The sequence below is a fragment of the Pan troglodytes genome, chromosome 19 (genome assembly GCF_028858775.2).
Source record: "Pan troglodytes isolate AG18354 chromosome 19, NHGRI_mPanTro3-v2.0_pri, whole genome shotgun sequence".
Taxonomy (NCBI): Eukaryota; Metazoa; Chordata; class Mammalia; order Primates; family Hominidae; genus Pan; species Pan troglodytes.
In genome coordinates, this window is record NC_072417.2 from 28,983,359 (window position 1) to 29,009,639 (window position 26,281).

General features: G+C 51.2%; 1 protein-coding gene and 1 long non-coding RNA gene across 6 annotated transcripts in view; one reads left to right on the plus strand and one right to left on the minus strand.

The window, feature by feature from the left end:
- PLXDC1 (plexin domain containing 1) overlaps positions 1-26,281 on the plus strand; it is an 84,305-nt gene that overhangs the window by 44,770 nt on the left and 13,254 nt on the right. For all 3 annotated transcript variants that reach the window (XM_016930789.4, XM_063798627.1, XM_063798626.1), the window contains 3 exons: positions 734-833; positions 18,934-19,029; positions 23,091-23,172. In XM_016930789.4, the coding sequence (XP_016786278.1) occupies positions 734-833; positions 18,934-19,029; positions 23,091-23,172 (278 nt within the window). The remainder of the gene's footprint in view (positions 1-733; positions 834-18,933; positions 19,030-23,090; positions 23,173-26,281) is intronic.
- LOC129137761 (uncharacterized) overlaps positions 9,278-26,281 on the minus strand; it is a 40,365-nt gene continuing 23,361 nt past the window's right edge. Inside the window, exons 5-6 of one of the 3 annotated variants that reach the window (XR_008540543.1) lie at positions 19,530-20,183; positions 9,278-15,735 (exon numbers count right to left, since the gene is read on the minus strand). This is a non-coding gene — a long non-coding RNA (uncharacterized LOC129137761). Of the gene's footprint in view, positions 15,736-17,173; positions 20,184-26,281 lie in introns of those variants that run through there. The other 2 variants (XR_008540542.2, XR_008540541.1) reach the window with 2 other exon arrangements.

Genomic DNA, 26,281 nt, shown 5'->3' on the forward strand with positions numbered 1-26,281 from the left:
AGCCTGGGCAACAGAGTGAGAATCTGTCTCAAAAAAAAAAAAAGAAAAAAGAAGGCAGCATGATGAGCCAGGGTGGTGGCTCATAACCCCAGCACTTTGGGAGACTGAGGCGGGAGGATTGCTTTAACCCAGAAGTTCAAGACCAGTCTGGAGAACATAGTGAGACACACACCTCTATTAAAAAAAAAAAAAAAAAATAGAAGAAGGCAGCATGGTTGGAAGGGAGAGAGTGAGGGGCAGGACGGGGCAAGGGAACCACAGATATGCCCTTGAGAAAAGTCACTCTGGCTTCAGAGTGGAGAACAGGTTGTTGGGGGCTTAGAGGGAATACTGGGAAGTAATTTAGGAGAAGGGTGACAGCAGCTTAGAGTAGGATGAGGGGAAATGGAAAACGGACAGATTTGAGAGCCACTTAGCAGGTTTAGCAACAGAATTTGGAGATGCATTAGATGGGGAAGGGAAGAAATGAAAGAAAGGGAAGGGAAAAGGGTGAGTCCCGGGTTTCCGGCCTGCATGGAGTGCCATTCACCGAGACAGAGGAAAGAAGAAAATGTGCTTGGAGGTGGTGTGGAGAGGACTTGGAAGTTGGGTGGGGTCCCACTGGGCTTCCAATGTCTTGGAGTCCTCCAGGAGATGGTGCCATCCAGAAAGATGGGTCTGGAGCTCACAGGGGAGGGCTGGGTGGGCCCCAGAGCGTTTGGGAGGTGGACGGAGTCTCTTCTCCCTGCCGCAGATCCCTATGTCTGTCCCGGAAATCAGCTCCTCCCAGCATCCTGTCAAAACCGGCCTATCGGATGCCTTCATGATTCTCAATCCATCCCCGGATGTGCCAGGTGAGTCTTCAGGGACCCCGCAGAGGCCTTGATGGGGGTAGGACTCCGCTCAGACTGAACCTGAGCTGCTGGGGGGATGGCAGTGGCAGGGAGTAGACAAGGGGCAGAGAGTTGAGAGGGAAACCAGGCAGGAAAGGATGCCCAGTGACTTCCAGCTTTTCTTTGTTATAGCAGAGGGACCATTTTCTCCAGCAAAATCTCCAATGGGAGGCACTGCTCTGGTTGTTGAGGTGAAAGGGAGCCACAGCCCTTCCACTCAGCCCCTGTTCTATGTAGAAAACCTCCAAAGATGCCCTAGTAAGGGGTTTGAGTCCTCCCAGAATACAACCATTGTGGCCTTCCCACTCCAGGTGATAAAGGGAGCATCATAGGATGCCAGGAGACAGGAATCCAGCCTCGGCCATGCTGTTACCTCCCTGTCCTTCAGCAAACCACATCATCTCTCTAGCCTCAGTTGCCTCATCTATAAAATGGGATAGTAGCTGAAGGAGTGCTTCTCCCTCCCAGGCCCTCCTCCAGTGCTGACATCTTAGGAGGTCATAGCTCTTTCTCCCCTGCTCCCGACCCCCATTGCGTGCTCACGAGGGTCTTGGATTTGTACTCCTGGGGAGCGCGGCAGGCATCCCATCCACTGCCGCTCCTTCTAGACCCTTGTCTCAGAGACTTTTTAACCTGACCTCTTCTGCTGAGCCGTATGCACAAGTTCTGCCATGTAGGACCCCGGGAGGTCTGGGGAGGAGCCTTTGTCTGCCCTTCCCACCCCACCTGGGCTTTGATGGGGCATGGGGGCATTCTCAACTCCACTCTTGCCATGCCAGGCTGGACGGAAGGACACGCTTGGGAGCCCCCAAGTCACCTTCCTGTAGAAGGGCAAGGTACCGCCGTTCTGTGAAATCAGGGCTTCCCGGGGGAGGCATCATTGCCTATTTCTGTTCGGTTCCATCAGTACACGTGTTCTGAGTTCCTGCTTACACACTGGGCCACTATGTTCCAGGCACTGTTGAGATACAGTGAAGAGGAAGGGCATCTGCCCTTGAGGCATTCAGTATCTGAGCACAGCCTTTTTTTTTTAAACAAAGTCTTGCTCTGTCATTCAGGATGAATGCAGTAGTGCAATTTCTACTCACTGCAGCCTCCACCTCCCAGGTTCAAGTGATCCTCCCACCTCAGCCTCCCAAGTAGCTGGGACCACAGGCACATGCCACCATGCCTGGCTAATTTTGTTATTTTTTGTAGAGACAGGGTCTTGCTATGTTTCCCAGGCTTGTCTCAAACTGCTGAACTCACACGATCCTCCCATCTTGGCATCCCAAAGTGCTGGGATTACAGACGTCAGCCCCCATGCCCCACCCCAAACCTCTGTCTTTAACAGAAATGTTAAGGGTTGGGGAACAATGGGGCCTTTAATCTATTTTTTTTTTTAATTCGAAGGAAAGGACCAGGGCTTAGTTAAAAGGCCTTACCCAGTACCTTCTATATGCAAAGTTCAGTGGAGTGTTAGGGGCTCAGCTCTGGAACTGGAAGCCTGAGCTGGAGTCCACACTTTCCACAAGCATCTGACCTCTGGTGAGTCACTCAACCTCTCTGCGTTTATTTCTTTATCTGTAAAATAGGGATAAGAGTGATACTTTGCCCCTACAGCTGCTGCAAACACGCAGGCGATAGTGTATGTAAAGTGTTGGGCCTAATGTCTGGCACATCAGGTCTGTGAGTCCGGTATAAGAATATCTCACTACAGTAGACTTTATAACTCAGCATTTTATAATCCAGCAGGACACCTTGTTCTGTAGCGAACAGTGCAGGACTAGGAACAAGCAGTGTCCTCATGCTGGTGTCGCAGGTCAGATGCCACCACAGCACTTTCACACTTTCATGCAGCTTTTGTGACTAGGGACAAAAAGTCACATGCTATAGTGGCGCAGAGTTTCCCTACCTTTACTTGTTTGCACATCCCTCTTTGAGATTTTTGCCATTTCCATGAATTACTATTCTTTTTTTTTTTTTTTTTTGAGACGGAGTCTCGCTCTGTTGCCCAGGCTGGAGTGCAGTGGCACGGTCTTGGCTCACTGCAACCTTTGCCTCCCGGGTTCGAGTGATTCTCCTGCCTCAGCCTCCTGAGTAGCTGGGATTACGGGCGCCGGCCACCACGCCTGGCTGATTTTTGTATTTTTAGTAAAGACAGGGTTTCACCATGTTGTCCAGGCTGGTCTCAAACTCCTGACCTCAGGTGATCTGCCTGCCTCGGTCTCCCAAAGTGCTGGGATTACAGGAGTCAGCCACCGCGCCCAGCCATGAATTACTATTCATTATTATTATTATTATTAGAGACAGGGTCTCAGGCTGGAGCGCAGTGTCCCCATCATAGTTCATTGCGGCCTCAAACACTTGGGCTCAAGCCATCCTCCCACCTCAGCCTCCCAAGAAGCTGGGGCCACAGGCACATGCCACCATGCCCAGCTAATTTTTAAATGTTTTTTTGGAGAGATGGACAGGGTTTTCCCATGTTGCCTGGGGTGGTCTCAAACTCCTGGGCTCAACTTAACCTCCCCTGCAAGCCTCCCAGTGCCCAATGTGCTGGGATTACTGGCCTGGGTCACTGAGCCCAGCTTATTTAGTAATGCATGTCTCTTTTTTTTTTTTTTTTTTTTTTGAGACGGAGTCTCGCTGTGTCGCCCAGGCTGGAGTGCAGTGGCGCGATATCAGCTCACTGCAAGCTCCGCCTCCCGGGTTCACGCCATTCTCCTGCCTCAGCCTCCTGAGTAGCTGGGACTAGAGGCACCTGCCACCACGCCTGGCTAATTTTTGTATTTTTAGTAGAGATGGGGTTTCACCATGTTAGCCAGGATGGTCTCGATCTCCTGACCTTGTGATCCACCCTCCTTGGCCTCCCAAAGTACTAATGCATTTCTTTATCTTCATTTATAAAGTTATATTTTTTCATGAATAAGTGTATCTGGTCTAAAATGCAAAAGATATAAAAGGATGTACAGAGATTAGGTTTTTCACCTGCCCCTGAACCCTGTCTCTCAGTTCGCCATCTCTCAGCTCTCCTCCCTGGAGGCAAAGGGAGGGGAAACCAGGGTTCTGGGTTATCTCCAGAGCTGCAAGCCTTCAGGTGAGTGTGTGTGTGTGTGTGTGTGTGTGTGTGTGTGTGTGTGTGTGTGTGTATTTGATAGCATACGATGTCAGTGTTTCTGCACTTGAACAGCGTACATCCTGCCCACTGTTCTGTCTCAGCACACAGTGAGCTGCCTCATTCTTCTCTTTAATGGCTGCCTGATAGTCCATTCCATGGATGGACGTTAATTTAACCTGTCCCCTGGGGGTAGACTTTTCAGTTGTTTTAAATCTTGGGCTATAACAAATAATACAGTAGGTACTTTCATGCCCCCGTGTGAGTATTTCCGTACGCTATATTCTCAGTGGTCCAATCATTGGGTCAAAGGGCAGGGGCATTTACAATTTTGATAGCTGTGGCCAAAGTGGGTTCCACGGAGACTCTGGCACTTTACCCTCCTCATAGGTGTGCATGCCTGTCACCTACTCTTTCGCTTGCCGTGTGTCCCAAGGCAAGGTCTGGGCTGTAGCTGTCACCATCTAATGAGTTGCCTCGAGCTACCTCAAGGGCTGTGGTGAGGATTAGCTGAGATATCCATGCACAGAGCACCAGGCACTGTGCCTGGCTTGGACGGGGTGCCCAGTAAAGGCTGGTTAGCACCCACCAAGCATCTCGCCCCAGTCCACACCTTCATCTGGGCAGATCTGTGGGTGGGGTGGGTGGCACTCAAGGGTCAAGGGGCTGGTGAATGGGGCCTGGTTAATTCCCAACAGGCCAGGAGTTCTTTCCCCTCTTCAGAAATTCACCAGCTTCTTTTTCTTCCACCTTCCTACAACCTCCCTTTCTATTCTTTCTTCCCAATATCTGCCTGCCTGCAGCATTCCCAGCTGGTAAGTAGGCATAGACTTGCTCCCCGAAGCATACCACCTCTCGGTAGGGCCAGCCGCTAGACACCCTTCCCACGCAACATTGCATGATATCGAGGGAAATGGCAGAGGGCAGGGCATTGGAGTGGAGGGGCATCTGATTTGCATATGCTACTAGAAAGGAGTTTTGTGGTCAAGTTTTTGCTGCTTCTACTTGGGACTAATTCAGCTCTCAGCATAACTAGGGTGGTCCCGGCTTATGGTTCTGGGAGCAAATGGCTCTGGTGGCTTGAGGGCAAAGCGCCCACTGCTAAGCGGCAAATAAGGAATCCTTCCTCCCTGGTCAGCATTTGGGTGGGTTATAGTCTTGATCCGTGAGCCAGTTGGCTGGTGGCTGTACCCCAGGCCTAGCCTGCCACAGAAGTGTGGGGCTCGCACCTCACCCTCCCTTCCCTTCTTCTCCGTCTCCCTTTTTAGGGCCCCGTGCCCTCTGTCTCCTTTCTTCCACAAAACTGTCCTAGATGCTGTGACTCATTGCCACCCATACCACATGGCTCCTCATGAGGCCTTTGTGCCCCAGTGGCCTAGACTTGGATATAAAGCTGGGCAGGGTGTCTGTCAGACAGCAGGCACCTACTCGATACGTGATACGTGTGAATGTCCCTCCCTCCTTCCCTTTCTCAAACATGGCCTTGAACTCTTCTGCGCGTTTCTGATATTTCAGTGCCTCTGTTATGTTGCTGCTACACGAGGAACTGTTTTTAAGCTAGTAGAGCTGTTTTCCTGTCTTTGCCATATGTGTATGGAGCAGTCTTTGAAACTGCACACAAGCGGCAACAGCAGAAAACTCTTCCTTCAGCTCCAATGTGTGGCTTCCCTTGCTCCATGCCATGGGGCCCTGTGGATATCACCTTATCCTTTAAGGCCCAGTTCCAACCCTAGATATTAGATCCTGGGCTGATAGTCAGTGCACCCCACTACAGTTGTATCAGTTGTCAAAATATTGAAATACCTGCATTCTTGTTGGCAAATTGCTGCTGATTTGAGCCCCCTCGTACCTCCCACGACCCCTCCTGCCCTCCCCTTAGCCCCCTGCACTCCCAGTCCTCTATCAAGTATTACAGCCTGGGCTCCAGGACCCGGCTCCATGGCTGCAGGCAGCATCTGCTCTGACTGGTTGGTAAACGCCTGTGTTGAGCCAGTTGATAAATCATCTCCGTATCACCTGGTTGCATTAGTTAGCTACAGCTGTATAACAAATTGCTCCACAATTTAGTGGCTTAAAACTGCAACATATTATCTCAGAGTTTTTATGGATCAGGAAGCAAAGCACAATTCAGCCAGGACCTCTCATTCAAGGTCTTTCACAGGCTGCGACTGAAGTGTTAGCCAGCGGCCAGGCACGGTGGCTCACGCCCGTAATCTCAGTTCTTTGGGAGGCCAAGGCAGGGGATCTCCTGAGGTCAGGAGTTTGAGACCAGCCTGGCCAATATGTCGAAACCCCATCCTTACTAAAAATACAAAAGTTAGCTGGGTGTGGTGATGGGTACCTATAATCCCAGCTACTTGGGAGGCTGAGGCAGGAGAATCGCTTGAACCCGAGGGGCGGAGCTTGCAGTGAGCTGAGATCGCACCACCTCACTCCTCACACCACTCACTCACGATTTCACTGGGTGAAAGAGTGAAACTCTGTCTCAAAAAAAAAAAAAAAGTGTTAGCCAGGGTCACAGTTACTCCCGTGATGGGGTGGCAGGTGGGGAGGGTTGGGACCGGCTTCAGAGCTTTCATGTGGTTTGGCAGGATTCAGGATTCAGGATTCAGTTCCCCAAGGAGGCCTTCTTTGGCTCCTTGCCTGGTAAACTTCCCCATGATATGGCAGCTGGCTTCCATCAGAGCAGGCAAGCGAGACAAAAGCAGAGGGCGAGGAAGACGCAAACCAGGGTCTTTTTATAGCTTAATTTTACATGTAACATCCTATCTTTTTTGCCACATTCCGCTGGCTAGAACCAAGTCACGGATCCAGTCTACGCTCAGGGACTGGATTGCACCTGGGTGTGGATACCAGGCAGCCACCGTAGAGGCTCTCTGGGGGCCATGCTAGCGTCTGCCTACCACACTGATTATAATCCTGTTTCCCATGCACTAAGCTGGACAGTGTCTTGGATCTTCCCCATTGTGAGTTTGTACATTTGTCCCTTTCTAAATGAGGACACAAATGTTCAGAGAGGTAGAGTGACTTATCCGTGGTCACACAGCTATGAAAGGAAGAATTCAAGTCCAGATCTTCTCCATTTAAATCCTGGAGTCCACCACTGAGCCTTTCTTAGACTGGCCCACTCCCATTCCACCCAGGGGAATCTTTTCCTCCTCAGCTCCCCCAAACACCCACAGAGTGGGGTGTGCAAACTCCCCAGGCTGCTTCTTGGGACTGTTCTTGGTGTCTGTGCCTTATTTCCTTCCCTATCCTGCATCCCGTGTACATTACTGAGCCCACTGTCGGGGCAGGGATGTGTCTGTTTCATCTGCACCTCCCTCACAGGGCTTCTTCCAGGCAGAGTCTCAGGAAACGTGTGCCTGATCAAGCTGTGGAATGAGGGTGAATTAGAGGGGGTCAGATCCCCGGTAGCATCTGCCTCTGAGGCTCCTCTGTGATTCTGGAATGAGAAGCTCCTTTAGAGCAAACCAGAGAGATGAGGGGTGAAGGGGGCGGGGAAGCACAACCCACCTGAAAGAGCAGGGAGGCTATGTCTGCTCTGCAGGATCAGGAGGAAATCTCGGTGGTGGGAGTGGTTGGAGTCTGACTCCAGGTGCTGTGTGCTGAGGTGTTGGGTCTACCTGCCAGGTGAAAGCCAGCACCTGACCCCCAGACACTGCCAGCAGCTCCCGGCCTTGTCCTCCTTCCCTCTGTCTCCTGTTCCTCCTTGTCACCATCAGATCCGATCACATCACTCTCTGACTCCTTGCTGCCCACAGGTCAGGTCAAAATCCTCAGTGTGGCATTCAAGGCTGGGCACAGCTGGGTGCAGTCAACCACGCAGGCGCATTTCCAAACCCTCCCTCTGCTCACCGCCCTCTGCCTGGGCAGCTCTGGTCTGTGTCCCCTGGGTTCCCTGAACATGCTAAGGGCTGTCCACATCGGTACGACACAGTCCCCTTGTATAAAACGCCTCTTACTCCAATCTTTTTTACTGCTTGGCACCATTCTCCCTCTCCAGCGGCCCAGGTCAGATGCTGTGCAAGTAACCACTCCGCCATGCAGTGGAATTCACGGCTTCCTCTTCTTCCCCCCGGCACTTTGCTGATACTTTTTTCTTCTTCTTCTTTTCTTTCTAGTGGTGGCGAGAACAAATGCTGATACTCTTAACATAGAACTTATCGTCCTCCCCAGCTAGGTGTGAATTCCTTGGGGGCTCTCTATGGCCCCCAGCACTAAGCCCAGTGGGCAGGCACTAACATTTTTAGAAAATGAGTAACTACAAGAAAGTGGACCTAGTTGCTGGGGTTAGGGCACCGCTGAAGGGAATGGACATAGCATAGACCTTGTCCTCTGCTCTATTGTGACTCTAGGTGAGAACAGGGGTCTGACACCACTTGAGTTTGGGAGTTGAGTGTTTTGGAAATTGCATCCCTTTTTGTCAGAGGTTTTTAGCTTACAGGAACAGGCATAAAATTCAGGAAGTCTGGGAATCTTAAAATTGTATATGGATTTTTTTTTTTTTTTGAGATGGAGTTTCACTGTTGTTGCCCAGGCTGGAGTACAATGGCGCAATCTCGGCTCACTGCAACCTCCACCTCCTGGGTTCAAGCAATTCTCCTGCCTCAGGTGCCCGCCACCATGCCTGACTAATTTTTGTATTTTTTAGCAGAGATGGGGTTTCACCATGTTGGCCAGGCTGGTCCTGAACTCTGACCTCAGGTGATCCGCCCACCTTGGCCTCCCAAAGTGCCGGGATTACAGGTGTGAGCCGTTGCACCTGGCCTTTTTTTTTTTTTTTTTATAGACAGGGTCTTGCTCTGTCGCTCAGGCCGAAGTGCAGTAGCACAATCATAGCTCACTGCAACCTCAACTTTCTGGGCTTAAGCGATCCTCCTGCCTCAGCCTCCTGAGTAGCTGAGACTATAGGTGTGCACCACCATGCCCAGCTTATTTATTTATTTATTTATTTATTTATTTATTATTTGTAAAGACAAATAATAAAATAGGGTGGTATTGAATTCTTATGCTCAAGCCATGCTCCGGCTTTGGCCTCCCAAAGCACTGGATTACAGATGTGAGCCACCGTGCAAGGCCTGTATGTGGAGTATTGAAATGCAAGTGGAACATGTTCACATCCATGCGTTTTTTTGGGACAGTATCCATGGCCCTCATTGGGGTTTAAAATGGGCCACAGCCTCTGCTCCTGGGGAGAAATGGCTTTTATGTGGCTAAGGGGTCAGATGACTTTGGGTCTCACATTCAATCCGGCAAGCAGGGAATTTGTTTGGATTAGATTGAGCTGCAGGTAATAGTAAACCCCAAATGATCATGTCTTAAAGGAAACAAGTTCAGGAAGAGCCATCTGGTCTGTAGACCCTATGATCACCATGGATAATCCTATTGACCAAGCCCACCTGATCATACAGAATGGGTGGCGTCACTGTCCTTGTGCCCAGGTTTGACTGCTCCCTGCCTGGGGCAGTGTGAGGAGGGGAGTTTGATTCCTCACTATTTAGGAATCCTCAGCCACTGAACCCTGTCTGGGGAAAACTCTCCTCCCCCAGGTTCTAAACACTTTCCTCCCCACCCCTGCTAGCGAAGGGGATGGGAGGTGCGATGAGGAGGACTCTTCACAGCCTCACTCCTGGGGGAGAGGGTACAAGAGGCTGAAAACCACAAGAGTTCTTACCAGTACTTCCTCGTATAAACTCTTCCGCAGGCTTTTCAGCAGAGTCTGCAAAGCATCTTTGGTGAAAAGAAAAGTCATGTGCAATTAGCAGCATCTGTTTGCAGAGGCACTCAAAACACACAGGACAGTGTATCCGCTATATGGCTGGGGAGACCGCCAGAAGTCAATATTATTTCCTCTGTTCATTTGCTTAAGAAACTCTTTATTTCATGGTTAGCATAAAAGCAACTTTAGCATGGCCAACACTGAAACTGACAGGGATTCTGAATTAGTGGGATCAGTTAGTGAGGATTTTCTTACAAAGAGCTCCAGAATGTAGCCTGCCCCTTGGCTGGCCCCGAATGGCCTCGGATGGCCCCAACATGCTGGTCTTCCTCCTTTACCGGAACTTTCCTGTCCTTTCCGAGGCAGACTTGAGTCCAGATATATGTCAGGGCCTGAGCTGTGTGTACCTTCCTGCCAGGCTGCAGGTAAGGGAGGGGTGGGTCCCAGAGCTGGCTACAGAAGGGATCTAGGGGCAGCCACGTGAGGAAGTGGGTGCAGGGAGAAGCTGAGGATCTGGCCGATTTTGCCTTTTCTGATAAAGGATCCTTTAAAGTGCCCTTCGTTGGAAGTTTTTAATCCATCTGGGGGCCCATCCTTCCCTCTTTTCCCTTCTCACTTCTGTTTTTCCCACTACTCTGCTCCCTGAGTCATTTCTGGCCTCTTCTTTCTCTACCTTTTTCTGCTTTGCTTCAATGCTGAGGGACCCCCCTACTTCTCCCCCGTGGGGCAGGGTCCCCTGCTGGGGCTCCACTCGTGATTATTGAATGAATAATCACATGAGCCAAGGAACAAAAGAATGCATGAAGACTTTTTCCCAACCCAACCTCTTAGATTTTTTTATACGGTAACCACCCATTCCAGGTGGGAGTTTGTGGATCGACCTGTCATCTCCTAACTTCTTCTGGCCAAGCCAGCACTCTCCCATGGGCATCTGGCATTGAAACACAAAGGGACATGCAAACCTCTCACTTGAACCATTAACATTACTTGTTTGGGGCCAGGCATGGTGGCTACGCCTGTAATCCCAGCACTTTGAGAGGCTGAGGTGGGTGGATCGTTTGAGGCCAGGAGTTTGAGACCAGCCTGGCCAAGATGGTGAAACCCGTCTCTACTAAAAATACAGAAATCAGCCAGGTGTGGTGGCGGGCACCTGTAATCCCAGCTCCTCGGGAGGCTGAGGCAGGAGAATTGCTTGAACCCGGGAGGTGGAGGCTGCAGTGAGCTGATATTGTGCCACTGCACTCCAGCCTGGGCGACAGAGCAAGACCCTGTCTCAAAAACAAAAACAAAAACAAAACACAACCCCCCCCCCCCCCAAAAAAAAAGACAAAAAACAAAAACATTTCTTGTTTGGGCAGCAGTGTTTGCCAAGTCTGGACCTGAGTATTTCTGAATCTTTGATGCCTGGAAGCAGAGATAAAACAGAACGCCTTAAACTGCCAGAAATGGTGCTCTGGGGCAGCCTGCGTCTTGGTTCCAGAAAGGATCTGTTGGTCATGGAGATGGAAGTCATTGTCTTGGGCAAGCTCCAGATGTTGGTGAAACAATCCAAAACAAATAACCCAGGTGGGGGGGGGGGCGTAAGGATTCTTTTATTAAAAAAATAAAAATATCACCAAACCCACACTCGAACAAGTACAAGCTGGCAGTTGAAGTGAGCAAATAGTTTCAATTAGAGATATAGTTCCACCCCCCACCCTCATCCCCCTTTCTGCCACCACTCAGCCTCCCCGACTCCGCTGGAAGGACTGTATTTTCAGAGGACAGCTGGCGTCCCTGGCTGCACCCATGCTTGGGGCACATCCCCAACTCTACCCCCCAGCCTGGATGGTGGGGAAACCCATCCCTAGAGCCTGGTGTGAGGTTCCTAGGAGACTTGCCTTCCCTGGCTGCCACTTGTGTCTCTATCCTCGAACTCAGTTCCCTTGAAAAGTCCGAGTCTCTATCCGTGCCCCACCCTGAGTCCCTTTGTCCCTCCCATTTCCCCTTCCTTCTGATGAGGGAAAGCTCTGCCCTGCAGCCTTGCAGGTGGAGAAATCCTGAAAGCCAGCTCTCCTCCCGCTTTGGGCTCTAGCTTAGGAGGGGGCATATCTGGTTTACTGTGGTCTTTCAGGGTTGTCCTTTTGAGAATGGCAGTAATTTGTGGTGGGCTGGGGAGGAAGGGCGTGCTTCCTTTGGGCTGTGGGCTGACGTTATAAGTTGCTGAGGTTTTCATGACTATTTGTAACCCATTCATTCACTCACAGTCATTTCTTAAGGTCCTGTTAAGTGCAAGGCCTGGTGCTAGGGGATGAGGTACAGAGATAAATTCCATGCAGACTCTGTCTTAGCGGAGCTTGTGGTCTGGCTGCGGGAGTGGCCAGGAGAGCAGATATTGACCAAGCGATGTAATGGGGGACACTGGACATTGCTCAGGGAGTTGTAGACTCAGAGTGGGGCTGGGTCGGGGGGCAGTCACTTTGCCTGAGAGTGGGGGAAGTCTTCAAGGAGGGGACGTCATTTGAGCTGAGTCTTGAAGTATGAGGCAGTTGAAGCAAGAAAGGTTGACATTGGACTCTAGAACCTATGGCCTCAGGCACCCTGGAAGTCAGGACATGGGAGACTTGGAGTTTCATGTTTATTTTTGATCCCATTGCATTTTGGTGCTGAAGGGGAAGGAGAGATGGCCCCTGGGAGTAATGAGTGGGGATGGTGTGTGAAAGTCTGCTTCAAACTTTCCATCCTCATCTAGATATTCCCAGGCCCCCAGGCTTACTCAGAGCCCAGGCCACCTTCTCATAGCCATTGGCATCACTCAGGGGCACCTGCAGCACAGGTGGCCTTGGTGCCACCTCTGGGCATGTGAATTACAAAAAGGTGCCCATCCTCCAATCTCTGTCAGATCCCACTCGGGCTTGGCAAAGGGTCTTTCTTGTGTCAAAGGGTCGCATATGTGTGTGCATATGAGTATGTGCTCATGTGCAGGTGTGTGTGTGTCTTGGAGGGCTGGGGTGTGCACATGCGTGTGCGGGGCTCTGTGGACCCCTCGCCACCTCAGCTTTCCATGGAGGGTTCCCTCCTCTTAGAGCCACAGTGACTCTGTAGACACCTGGCAGTTACTGCCTGATATTCACGAGGCTTGCCACGGGGTCTCCTGTCTCAGACTTAGGGTTCTTTAGGAGACAAACACACAGTCATTCCATCTTTTGGATTTTGGCTTAATTATATGTGTGTGTGTGTGTGTATATATATATATATTTTTTAAGACGGAGTCTTTCTCTGTCGCCCAGGCTGGAGTGCAATAGTGCAATTTCGGCTCACTGCAGCCTCTGCCTCCCGGGTTCCAGCGATTCCCCTACCTCAGCCACCCGGGTAGCTGGGATTACAGGCGCGTGCCACCATGCCTGGCTAATTTTTGTATTTTTATAGAGATGAGGTTTCACCATGTTGGCCAGGCTGGTCTCAAACTCCTGACCTCAGGTGACCCGCCCACTTTGACCTCCCAAAGTGCTGGGATTACAGGCATGAGCCACTGTGCCCGTAATTTTTAAATAAATTTTTTTATTTTTAAATAAACAACTGGGCTCGGTAAATTGTAAAGAGATGTGGCCTGACGCAGTGGCTCGCGCCTGTAACCCCAGCACTTTGGGAATTGGAGGCGGGAGGATTGCTTGAGGCCAGGAGTTTGGGACCAGCCTGGGCAACATAGGGAGACCCTGTCTCTACCAAAGAATAAAAAAAAATTACCAGGGCATGAGCCTTTGGTGGGGGAGGTGGAGCTGGGGGCAGGGACTGAAGTGGGAGAATCACTTGAGCCCACGAAGCCAAGGCTGCAGTGAGCCGTGATTGCACCACGGCACTCCAGCCTGGCAACAGAGTGAGACCCTGTCTCGAACAAAACAAAACAAAACAAAAAAGAAAGAAATGTAAATGTTTCCCTTTGACTCTTTTAGAAACACAAATCAGGAAGCTCTCAGCAGGGGTGTGCTGGAGATCATGTATGCAGCTGGGTTAGAGGCAACTGAACATGTCTCTTCCTAACTCCATGTTCAGTAACTTTTTTGAAAGGGTAGCTGGAAGTCAGCTACCGTGGAAGTATTTACACCACAGAAATTGGCAACAACAGCAATTCAGGACTCCTCTGCCCCTACCTGCACCCCAGCCCCCAGGCAGTTGTTAAATATTTATCTGCACTCACAACTTTGGTGACTTTCTGGAGCCACAGTGGCTTCCAGCCCTGAGGTTTTTTAAAAGTCTAGCCTCTGATTTTAAAACAAAGACTGTGTGGCTTTGGGCAAATAACGTCCCCTCTCCGATCTCACTTTTCTCCTTTGTAAAGTGGGGAGAGCAGCGATGTCTGTCTGTGCACCTCAGGAAGTTGTAAGGGGAAATGAGATGGTGCAGCTCCAGGGAACCTGCAAGGCTGCGAGCTCACGGAGTGCTCTGCACTCAGCACAGCCCCTGCACAGAGCAGGTGTCTGCACCAACATGCTGAAGGAGTCAACAAATGTGCTGCATGGTGGCGCTGTGCTCTTGTAGTTTTCTCGTTTAAGTAGATGTTTTCCGTCTACTTAATGGCTAGGCTTGGTAAATTGTAAAGAGATGTGGCCTGTGTGGTGGCTCATGTCTAGAACCTCAGCACTTTGGGAGGCCGAGGCAGGCAGATTGCTTGAGCCCGGGAGTTGGAGACCAGCCTGGGTAGTACAGGGAGACCCATCTCTACTAAAAATACAAAAATTAGCCAGGCATGATGGGGTGTGCCTGTAATACCAGCTACTTGGGAGGCTGAGGCAGGATTACTGAGCCTGGGAGGTCAAGGCTGCAGTGAACTGTGATTGCGCCATTACACTCCAGCCTGGGTGACAGAGCGAGACCCTGTCTCTAAATAAATAAATAAATGAAAAAGTAAAGTGCTATACAAAGTTGTATCCGTCTATGGGTTAATCTGTCTGAACCTCAGTTTCCCCACTTATGAATGAATGGCAAGACAACTTGATTTTTTTTTTTTTTTTGAGATAGAGTCTCACTCTGTTGCCCAGGCTGGAGTGCAGTGGTGCAATCTCAGCTCACTGCAGCCTCCACCTCCCGGGTTCAAGCAATTCTCCCGCCTTAGCCTCCCAAGTAGCTGGGATTACAGGTGCTCACCACCACGCCTGGCTAATTTTTTAAATTTTTAGTAGAGACGGGGTTTCACCATGTTGGCCAGACTGGTTGCAAACTCCTGACCTCAAGTGATCCACCTGCCTCGGCCTCCCAAAATGCTGAGATTACAGGTGTACAGCCAACTTGACTTCTTAACTCCCTTGCTCTCTCAACCTGATATGTCTGAGTCTCTGCAGCTGTAGCTCATCTCCTCTCTCATAAAGCCCACACCTGCGCAGTGCTCGCCTTGGGGACCACCTGGACTCCTCATCCCACCCACTCTGTCCAGCTGCTTTCCTGAGGAGGAGCAAGTTCCCTGATCTGCCTGGGATGGAAGGAAGGGAGGGAGACGTGGGAGGAGGCCTGGATCTCATTCTAAACCATCCGGCTCCAGTGCAGGAGTCGGGCGAAGGAAGGAGCTGCAGGGCTAGAGCTGTCATCCTCCTGGTAGGAAAGGAAGACCAAGGCTAAAGTCCTCTCCACCGCCTCTCCCCATGGGAGTCAGTGGGTGTGTGTTGCGGGGAGATGGATTCCAAGATAAGTACTCTCTGAGCAGCCCTCAGAGGGGGCGTGGGAAATTCACCTCAGTCTCCAGGGTCCCCAGTCCATTCACCACCTGAGCACTGCCGTCCCCCACTGCTCCCATGACCTCATTCTCCAGTGGTGGTAAAAGCAAGAAACAGTAATCAGGAAGAAACAAGGGGAAGCTAGGGTGGGGGCAGTGGCATCCACAGCAGGAGAAGCAGGCAGCCTGGACTGTGGGGGCAGCAGAAGAGAGGAGAGGCCTGCAGGATGACGGGTGGGAACAGGGCGTCTGGAGTGCCAGCACAGTACCGCGGTCAGGCCGCCTCTGTGGGCCTCCTCTCTCTCCACAGCAGCGGGGAACTGGGGGACCCATCAGACTTGCTGACAAGAAATATGCCGTCCTAGAGAGAGAGAGAGACAGAGGGAGAAAGACAGAGTAAGGACAGGAAAGAGAAAGCAATGCATGCCATCCTTCCTCCTCATGTTCAAGTTTATAAACATTGCTTAAGGTGGACTTTGAGGGGTTAGAAGAGGCTGAAAATGCCCTAGAGTCTCAGCCATGAGAAGAACAGCAAAAAAGCAGTCGGGGCAGAGAGAAAAGGGGCTCACATGCTTCGAGGGCTCCTGGGGTCCTTGTGCGTTGAGTGTCTCCCTTAATTCTCAGGACAACACCATTCGCATGGCATCACCAGCCCCATGTGTGGATGCGGCTCACTGAGTCCCTTGTCCAAGGTCACACAGGCGGTAAGGGCAGAGCCTGTCTGCCCAGCTGCGGCAACCCTAAGCCTCCTCTCCTTGTGTGGTCACCCTCCGGGGGCCGAGCTTCTTTTCCTCCATGCTCTCATCAGTGCCCCCATCTGCTTTCCCCTTTCCACTCGGCCTGGAGCAGCATCTGGCCTGTGGGTAGCAGGTGCACCCTCCTAGTGGCATGGGAGTGGGGGGCACCAGCATTTCAGACATAGGCCTCAGGGATGTAGATGCTGCTCAGCTCCAGGGAATCTTTACTGACACCAATGCCAGAGCAGTCTTCTTTTCACTGCATGGAATGACATTCCAAGGTCTTGAATGTTTCAGGGGCTGAAGTGTCCTGCAGCAGGGCATTGTGTTGGGAAGAGAGCATGCTTTGGTGCCAGACCCACGGGGGCGCAGTCCCGGGTTAAGTAGGAGGGACTAATTCCAACGTTAAGGATAAATAAATAATGAGATACAGGCCAGGCATGGTGGCTCACACCTGTAATCCCAGCATTTTGGGGGTCTGAGGCAGGCATATCACCTGAGGTCAGGAGTTTGGGACCAGCCTGGCCAATATGGTGAAACCCCCTCTCTACCAAAAATACAAAATATTAGCCAGGTGTGGTGGTGGGCACCTGTAATCCCAGCTACTCGGGAGGCTGAGGCAGGAGAATTGCTTGAACCTGGGAGGCAGAGGTTGCAGTGAGCCGAGATCATCCCACTGCACTCCAGCCTGGGTGACAGAGTGAGACTCAGTCTCAGTAAGTAAATAAATAACGAGATACTATGTGAACCATGGACAAAGCTCCTCTAGATTCCTTACATAGGAGGGGATGTGGGGGTGGGGCACCCAGCAGTGGCACAGGACGCCCACCCCTTTGTGGATGCCCCTACTCAGGTCTTCTGCCACCTTGGGAAATTTTCCTCCAAACCACCTTCAGCCGAGCGAGAAACGTATGTCCCCACCTACTTCTAGTGACGAAAACCCAATTCAAACTCGCTTAAATGGAAAAGGGGGGTGCACGGAGGATACTGAAGTAGCCCAAAGAACCAAAAGAAGAGCTGAATAGTGGGGCAGGTCCTGGAACCCCAGGGCCCAGAACATACCAGCACTTCCTGTTTCTCTCCATGAGGTGGTTTCATTCTCTGCCTTTCCCCATGAGCCCGGTACTGTGGCCATTCACAGGCTCTGAGCCTGCATCTTCTCAGCTTCATTACCAGACAGCAAAAGGCCTCTTGGTTACAGTTGAAAAGTCCCAGGGGAGGTCTCTGATTGGTCCAGCTCACAGCCGATACCCAGGCCTGGAACAATCACAGCGTGGCCAGAGAGGCAGGATCATGGAAGAAGACGGCAGCTGTGGTTCAGTCCACCTGTAGGAATGGGCCAGGCACAGTACCCCAAGGGGAATGCTGCTGTTTCCAGAAGACGAAAGGGTGTTGGGCGGACCAAACACTGAGTGGTTCTTTCCTCTTGTGGGGTAACTCATTCTCAAAGCTCAATTCCTGGCTGTCTGCTTCTTATTCTTTTTTCTTTCTTTTCTTTCTTTCTGTTCTTTCTTTTCTTTCTATTCTTTTTCTCTTTCTTTCTTTCTTTCTTTTTCTCTCTCTCTTTTTTTTTTTTTTTCAGTCTTGCTCTTGTCACCCAGGCTGGAGTGCAGTGGCACAATCTCAGCTGACTGCAACCTCTGCCTCCCAGGTTCAAGCGATTCTCCTGCCTCAGCCTCTCAAGTAGCTGGGATTACAGGCGTGTACCACCACACCCAGCTAATTTTTGTATTTTTAGTAGAGACAGGGTTTCTACTAAAAACCCTGTTGGCCAGGCTGGTCTCGAACTCCTGACCTCAAGTGATCCACCTGCCTCGGCCTCCCAAAGTGCTGGGATTACAGGCATGAGCCACCATGCCTGGCTGGGCTGCCTGCCTTTCAAAATTGAAGAAAACCAACCCCAAGTCATGGTTCCTGGGTGGGTATCGTGGCCTAGAGAGAAGTATCAGAGCACCTCAGATTGTCATTTTAAAAAAGAAGGCTTTCATCTACAGTTCCAGCTTTTTCCTCCCAAGGGTGTTGTGGTAGGTGTTTCTGTCTTTCCACTCCACAGACAAGAAACTGAGGTCCAAATGACTTGCCTGAGGTTATCCAGCAAGTCGTGAGCAGAACTAGAACGAACTTGGATCTCCTGACTCTGAGGTCCTGTGAGAAGTTTCTGCAGGGACCAAAGTAGGACTTGAGCCTGGCTGCAAGCCCTGAGCCTTGCTGGGGGATTTGTCCAGGAGGGGTGAGGTGGATGGTGGACAGCAACATGCAAAAGTCAGCCTGTCCATCTGCAGACATTCACAGAGCACTCAGCGAGGTTCAGGACCAGATGATCATGGTCTCACACATCCCCAGCCTCCAAATAGACCCTCATGTCCACATAGTGTGGTGAGTGCAGTGGGAGGGGGGCACCTGGCCTGAGCCAGGCAGAGGAGGGAGCTGGCCAAGGAGGGCTGCTCAGGGGAAGTGGCCCTTGAGCTAGATCTGCAAGGATGAGCTAGACAGGAAGAAGGGGTGGAAGAACATCTTGGGTCAGGGGAATAGCAGTTGTGAAGGCACAGAGGCAAGGAGAAGCAAGCATGGGATCCCATTTGTCCTGCCCCCAAGAGCAGCCAGGACTCTGCGTTGAGTCACTTAGCCTCACACCACAACACTCTCCTCTCCAGGTCCGCACCTGTCCCTGTCTCCAGCAGCGCCAACATCATTGTCCCAGGCTGCTGGGTGCACTTACTGCCTTCAGTGCAGCAGGCTGACCTGTCAGACTGTCCGGGAAGAGGCCTCGATGCCCTCTGCCTGTGATATGCTCCTGACAACAGGCTCTGCCTCTGTTTCAGAATCTCGGCGAAGGAGCATCTTTGAATACCACCGCATAGAGCTGGACCCCAGCAAGGTCACCAGCATGTCGGCCGTGGAGTTCACCCCATTGCCGAGTGAGTAGGGGTCATTCCACCATCCCGGAAAGAGCTCTGGAGTCAAGCAGACTGGCTTCACGTCCCAGGCCCATGACTGACTCCTGTTTTGTGCAGCCACCTAACTTTTCAGGGCCCTCCATTTCTCTTTTGTAACCCGAGCCTGATGCCACCTCCCTCCCAGAGATAGGGTAAGGGTGAGAACCACCTAGGTGGAGTTGAGCACATCAGCCGCAGCTCTGACACTGATGGGTCCATTCTGGGTTTGGGGTGGGGGTTAGGGCTTGATCTAGGACAGCTATTGTTATTCCCACATAACTGAAACCCGGGAAAGCTGTACCTCTGAGAACGCCTAGACTGAGCCCCCAGAAAAGGTGATCCAGGAACTAGATGGGCCTCAGTTTGTCATTGTATTCTCCTTAGAGGAGGTGATGCTGCGGTCCACAGGCAGGAGGCAATGGAGGGATTTAGCAGGTGGCCTCCATAAACCATGGGACCCTGGCCCTCTGCACCCCACTCACCCATGCTGAAGGCAGCCACCTGCTGTTGTGGAGCCCACAGGATCCGCGGTGGATGCTCCTCGGGATGGGGCTGGGACAGCTGAGACTGCGGGAAGGAGGACAGCATCTTCCTTCTTGTTGTTTTATGAAGGTCTTCATTTCCTCTCCCATCTTGTGGTGCCCCCAGCTTCCTGCTGAAGCCATGGCCTTCTCCCTGCCTCAGTGGCATTTCTTCTTTTTCTTCTTCTTCTTTTTTTTTTTTTTTTTTTTTTTTGAGACAGTCTCACTCTGTTGCCCAGGCTAGAGTGCAGTGGTGTGATCTCGGCTCACTGCAATCTCTATCTCCCAGGTTCAAGTGATTCTCCTGCCTCAGCCTCCCAAGTAGCTGGGATTACAGGCACCCGCCACCATGCCCGGCTAATTTTTGTATTTTTGATAGAAATAGGGTTTCACTCTGTCGGCCAGGCTGGTTTTGAACTCCTGACCTCAAGTGATCCACCCACCTCGGCCTCCCAAAGTGCTGGGATTACAGGTGTGAGCCACCACGCCTGGTGCTGGGATTTCAGGCGTGAGCCACCATATCCAGTGTTGGAATTACAGGCATGAGCCACCATGCCCGGTCTTCAGTGGCATTTCTTGCCTCTCTTTACCCCTGCTTCCTCTTCCTTGGAGGTCCTGAGAGCAGGGGGTGGAGAAGGAAGAGGAAGAGAAGGAGGGAGGATCTTCTCAAATGCTAGGCCATGTCTCAGACAGGGCTCAGCAGGTGTCTTTCCCTGGACAACAGAAAGGACTCAGACACCAGGGGGGTCACAGGGCTGGGACACTTTAGGGGTCACAGCCATACCCCAACCCTATCACTCTCCATCGGGGCAGAAGGCTCAGGGCCTGAGAACCAGGGTTCCTCGAGGACTGGTGAGAGCAAACCTCAGGCTCTATGATGTGGATAAAACTGCATTTAGGAGCAAGGACATCCAAGGGCAGGGCTGACTGCCTGGGTGGAAGCAGTGAAATGTTTTGGGAATGCATTTCTGGGACACTGTACATTTAAGGTACTTCTCACCCCTCCGGTGAATTTTGTGAGCATTTAATAGCATTCAGGCCATCTGAAATGTTGACGAGAAATAAAGGTCAGTAGGTGTTATGAATACCCCAGGAGGATCCCAGGAGTTTCTCTGTGGCCAGTTTGACTGGAGTCTTTTAAGGGGCCTCCAAAGTCACTGGGAAAGGCAAGGGCAGGGCTCCCACCTGGAAGCAGCTGGTGAAGGAGGGGTAATGCTATCAAGGCTGTGATTTGAGCCCCTGGGAAGCCAGATAGGGAGAAAACTCTCTGTATCCCCTGGCTTCTCCCTTACCATTTGGGTGTGGGAAGGACTTGTCCAGATTACTTCAGAGGGGTGAGTGGCTTATCTCCAAGCCATCGCATTCTGTAGCTGGTCCCTCCTGGTCCCTCTTCTAGGAGAGACCCATAAAAAAGTGGCCTGGGGTGGGAGTGAGAACTGAGGAAGGGGCAGGGGAAACCCACAGTGAAACCTCAAGGCTAAGAGCTCGATCTCTATGTTCAAACAGACCTTGGTTCAAACCCAGACCTCTCACTGTCAGCTCCACGACTCTCTCCAAGCCTCAGTTCCCTCCTCCATAAAATGGGGATAACAAGAGCACTTATATATTGATTCGACATACCATGTGCCAGGCACTGTTCCAGACCCTCTGGATACACAGGGAACAAAAGAGCCAGAGAGTGCTCATCCTCCTGCACAGGGCAGCCCCTGCTTCTTTCCTGCCTATGGCTCTTTCCATCCACTCTCCCAGGGCCTTCAACACCACGGCAGACAAAAGGACACAGTGCCACCCACTGCCAGTCCCTCCCAGAGTGACTGAAGGTGGCCACACTGTGCCCATGCAGCCTCTCTCCCACTCACCCAGGGCTGGTTCCCAGCTGCCATCTTGCTGGGGCTCCATGTAATGCACATTGGCTCCTGAGTTAATGGATCACATGAGAACTCACACAGGAAGAAACGCATGCAATGTTGATCAAATGAGTGGTCATTTTTCTGTTGTTAGTTGTCACTTCTTGTGGCTATCAAGGTGTTCTGTTCTGTTGCTTATAAGATAAGCCCTTCTGCACACAGTTGTTCTGGGTGAGTGCCTGTCTCTCTTTGCAATCAAATATACGGGCTTTGTGACAGCTACTTACCGCTCAGAGGTCATCTGGTTCATTAAAGTGAGTAGCACTGGATTGCAAGTGAACAGCTCTTAAATCCAGCCCCCGTGCCTACTGCGCCCCCTGCCCTGCTGCTCCTGTGCCTGGCCTGTGCCAGAAGGGTTCACGCACCCTCCAGCAACCTGGTCCCACTAATCTCTCTGCTCTCTGGCTTTGTCCTGCCCAGGCTGGGCCCCAGCTGTCGCTCCCTCTTCATTCGTACTAATTCCAGCCCCTTCACTCTGTGCAGCCTGGTAGCAGTTCTGGCTGCTGCTGGGACCACGTCTGGGCCGTTCCCCTCTCGGCTCTGCACATGGGACCTTTCTGCCTTGACTTCTTCTCTCCCAGGAGAGCTGTTTTCTCCCCATGGACCGAACATCAGGAGTGGGCAGTGAGTGCCCCCAACAAGCACTGGGGGCAACCAGAGCATCTTTTAAAACAATAACTTTTATTGTACATATTTCAGGTATACAGCATGATGCTATGGGATGCATATAGACAGTGAGATGGTTACCATGATGAAGCAGTTAACATATCCATCATCTCACAGTTCCCTTAGATTTTTTGTTCTTGTGGCAAGAGCAGCTAAAATCTACTCATTTAGCATGAACTCCACATACAGTACAATTTTATTACCTACAGTCCTCATGTTATACAGTAGATTCTAGCCTTGTTCATCCTACATACCTGCTACTTTGTATGCTCTGACCTTTAAAAAATCCCTTTCAACCCTTTGACTGTGGGATACACACCTGAAAGTATAATGTCTCCAACTAGGTGAGATTCCTTTGTACACACTTACAGCACCTTGTGATTTGCCGTCATAGACCTCATGACAGTTCTAATTCTGTAGTGATTTTTGATTATCTGTTTAGTGTCTGTGTCCCCATATGAGTCTAAGCCCTAAGAAGGCAGGGACTAGGTCTCACTGCTGAATCCCCAGCACCCAGTTTAGGGCCTGACCTTCTAGTGAGAAGGAAGGAAGCTAGGGAGGGAGGAAGCGAGGGAGGCAGGGAACAAGGGAGTGAGGGACAGAAGAAGGAAAAAAGGAAGGTAGGTAGGGAGGGAGGGAGAGATGGTGGGGAGGCTGAGGCAGGAGGATCACTTGAACCCAGAAGTTCGAGGCTATAGTGAGCCATGATCAGGTCATCACACACCAACCTGGGCAACACAGCGAGACCTCATCCCTTAAAAAAAAAAAAAAAAAAAAGAAGTTAGGAATTGGGGCTGGACTGGACCAAGGGAGGTGGCATTAATGACCTTAAAGGTCTCCTCAAAGTCAGGGGCTCCATAGTTCTGTAAATACCAGGAATTCAGAGTTGCACCCTTTGGAGCCCAAGGAGAGGCTCAGTGCTGAGCAGCCACTGCCTTCTCTCTTGCAGCCTGCCTGCAGCATAGGAGCTGTGACGCCTGCATGTCCTCAGACCTGACCTTCAACTGCAGCTGGTGCCATGTCCTCCAGAGGTTTGTGCCCAGGGTTACCTGCTGACTCCCACTGGCCGACCGTGGAGGGGAAGAGGGTGGCATGGCCCCGTCCTGGCCTCACTGCCCACAGTCAGCCAACATGAGAGTATCTCTGGCCAGTACCACTCTGACTCTTAGGACAAGAACATGGCCTGGGGGCTTCTGGAAGACCATTTAGGGATTCCAGCTACTCAGACTCCCTCCTCACACCCAGGAGGAGAGGGTTCATCCTGGAACAGGGCTTCTCAGAGTGTTCCACAGCTGTGGGCATTAGACCCTGGGCTCCAGTTAAACACACTGGATTCCTGGGACCCATCCCAGACCCTCTGTATCAGGATCTCTGGGAGAGAACCCAGGAAGCTGCATTTTAACATCATGCTTCATCTGCAAACAAGTGTGAGAACTGCCAGTTCAGAGACAAAGTCTGGTCCAAAGACCCATGACCCCAAAACACCACCTCAAGATGTTTCTTGGGCTGCAAGGGATTTTTCTGAAGACCAGGGGTGTGGACTACAGGCATCCATGGAAAGTTGGGAGAGCTAAAAAGCTGTGTTTGCTTGCTTTTAGAAGCTCAGAAAATTCTGGGTGAGATTCAGTTTCAGTGATAATGTTCTTAAATCCATCTCCTCTTCCACTCCTTGTTCTGAAATCATTTCCTCACAGATTAGACTCAGCATTCAAGCTCTGTTCCCTGTCCAAGATAAATAAATGACAGGAGGAGGGGGAAGAAAAAGATTTCCTTGGGGACTAGAGTTCTCATGAGAGTGGGAAGTCCTATGAACTCCAAGGGCTTTTAAGGCAATCTTGAAAATTGCTAAATTATAGTCTCTGAGTTCCTGTGCAGCTGTCGTGCTGCTCCTTTCCAATGCTCCTTTCCAGTGCTTTTTTTTTTTTTTTTTTTTTGAGACAGAGTTTTGCTCTTGTTGCCCAGGCTGGAGTACAACGGTGTGATCTCGGCTCACTGCAACCTTTACCTCCTGAGTTCAAGCGATTCTCCTGCCTCAGCCTCTTGAGTAGCTGGGATTACAGGCACACACCACCACACCCAGCTAATTTTTTTGTATTTTTCTAGTAGAGATGGGGTTTCACCATGTTGGCCAGGCTTGTCTCAAACTCTTGACCTCAGGTAATCCATCTATCTCGGCCTTCCCAAAGGCGTGAGCCACTGCCCCGGCCACAGTGATTTCCTTTGCCTCTGCACCATGGCCCACTCTGGAGTCTAAGAGTAACATTAATTCCAGGATTCCTTTGCTCCTTTCCAATATCCTGCTGCAAATGTAGAAGTTCTCGCCTTTATAGGCAGCCTGCCTAGCACACAGGACACAGCTCTGGGCCCAGAGGGGATGGGGTGTGCCCATCAGGTCTCCCAGGTGTTCTTCCCACCAGCTGTGCTTTTATTCACTCTCTTGGGGCCTCAGATTGTTTACCCTGTAAAATGGGCTGGGGTCATGTGATTCAGGAAGATGTGGGAACAAACACACTGTTATTTAAACTCCTCAAGCAGTTTTTGTTTTGTTTTGAGACAGGGTCTTGCTCTGTCATCCAGGCTGGGGTGCAGTGGTGCAATCACAGCTCACTGTGGCCTCAACCTCCTGGCTCAAGCAATCCTCCTGCCTCAGTCTCCCCTGTAGTTGAAACCACAGGTGCACACCACCACACCCGGCCATTTTTCTAATATTTTGTAGAGATGGGGTCTCACTTTGTTGGCCAAGCTGGTCTTGAACTCCTGGGTTCAAGTGATCTGCCCTCCTCGGCCTCCCAAAATGCTGGGATTACAGGTGTGAGCCACTGCACCCAGGCTATCAAGATATCAAGAAGCATTTTTTTTTTTTTTTGAGACGGAGTCTCGCTCTGTCACCCAGGCTGGAGTGCAGTGGCGCGATCTCGGTTCACTGCAAGCTCCGCCTCCCGGGTTCTGGCCATTCTCCTGCCTAAGCCTCCTGAGTAGCTGGGACTACAGGCGCCTGCAACCACGCCTGGCTAATTTTTTGTATTTTTTTTTTTTTTTTTTTTTTTTAGTAGAGATGAGGTTTCACCGTGTTAGCCAGGACAGTCTCGATCTCCTGACCTCATGATCCGCCCGCCTCGGCCTCTCAAAGTACTGGGATTACAGGCGTGAGCCACCACGCCCAGCCGCAAGAAGCATTTTTACAAAGCATTCAGCATCCTTCGCATGAGACTCACAGAGCCTCAGAAAGAATATGTAGGATAGACCCCAGGTTGGTTCTTCCTGGAGCAGAGCGTTGCAGAATAGTCTGCAGACTGTGAGGCTCTCCTTATACCTGGAGGGCTTGTAAAATGCAGATTCCTGGGCCCCATCCCACTCAATATGATCCTCTGGAACCAGGATCCCAGAAATCTGATTTTTGAAGTGGTCCCTCTTGTGTACTTTCAAATTTGAGAACCATGGTCTAAGCAACGGAGAGATGGCCTCAGATGAGCCCTGGGATCCTGGGGCTGGCTGCCACCACATGACTCAGCTTTCACAAGCGCTGAGCCATGAGAACTGCAAAATGGGTCAGATGACAGCCAAACTCTCCCATCAACACAACCCCCATTTAAAGCATATGCCCAAATTCAGAGACTATGAGTTAAATGAGGGTTGAGCCCTCCTCAACATTAGGAGGTTGGTCAGGCTGGGGGAAGGGCAAGGCCTCTGACTGTGTGCATCTGCAGGAGTTGTGTCAGCAAAGAGGAGCACAGAGAAACTCCACCTGGGGGAGCACGGCTGGTGCAGGCTGAAAATCATCCCATCCCCAGGCGCCCCATGGGCCTGGGCTCACTCCTGCACATTGTCCCTTCTTACAAGCTCTCTGGAGCCTCAGCTGCAACTGAGAGCTGAACCTAGGTCCCTAAAAACCCGGAGGGCAGGGCCAGCTGACATGGTCTCTCTGCCAACAGCTGCAGTCAGTCCCTGCATGGTTCTCTGCTCCCCTCCCCTCCACCCACTTTGCCTTTCACAGCCTCCCAGAACTTTTCTCCTTGCTCTTGGGCTGGAATGGATTTAAACAATTTCATCTCTCATGGCAGATGCCTGCCCGCCCCCGCCCCGCCATGACCCACTCTGGAGTCTAAGGGTAATGTTAATTCCAGGATTAGCTCCAGAAAT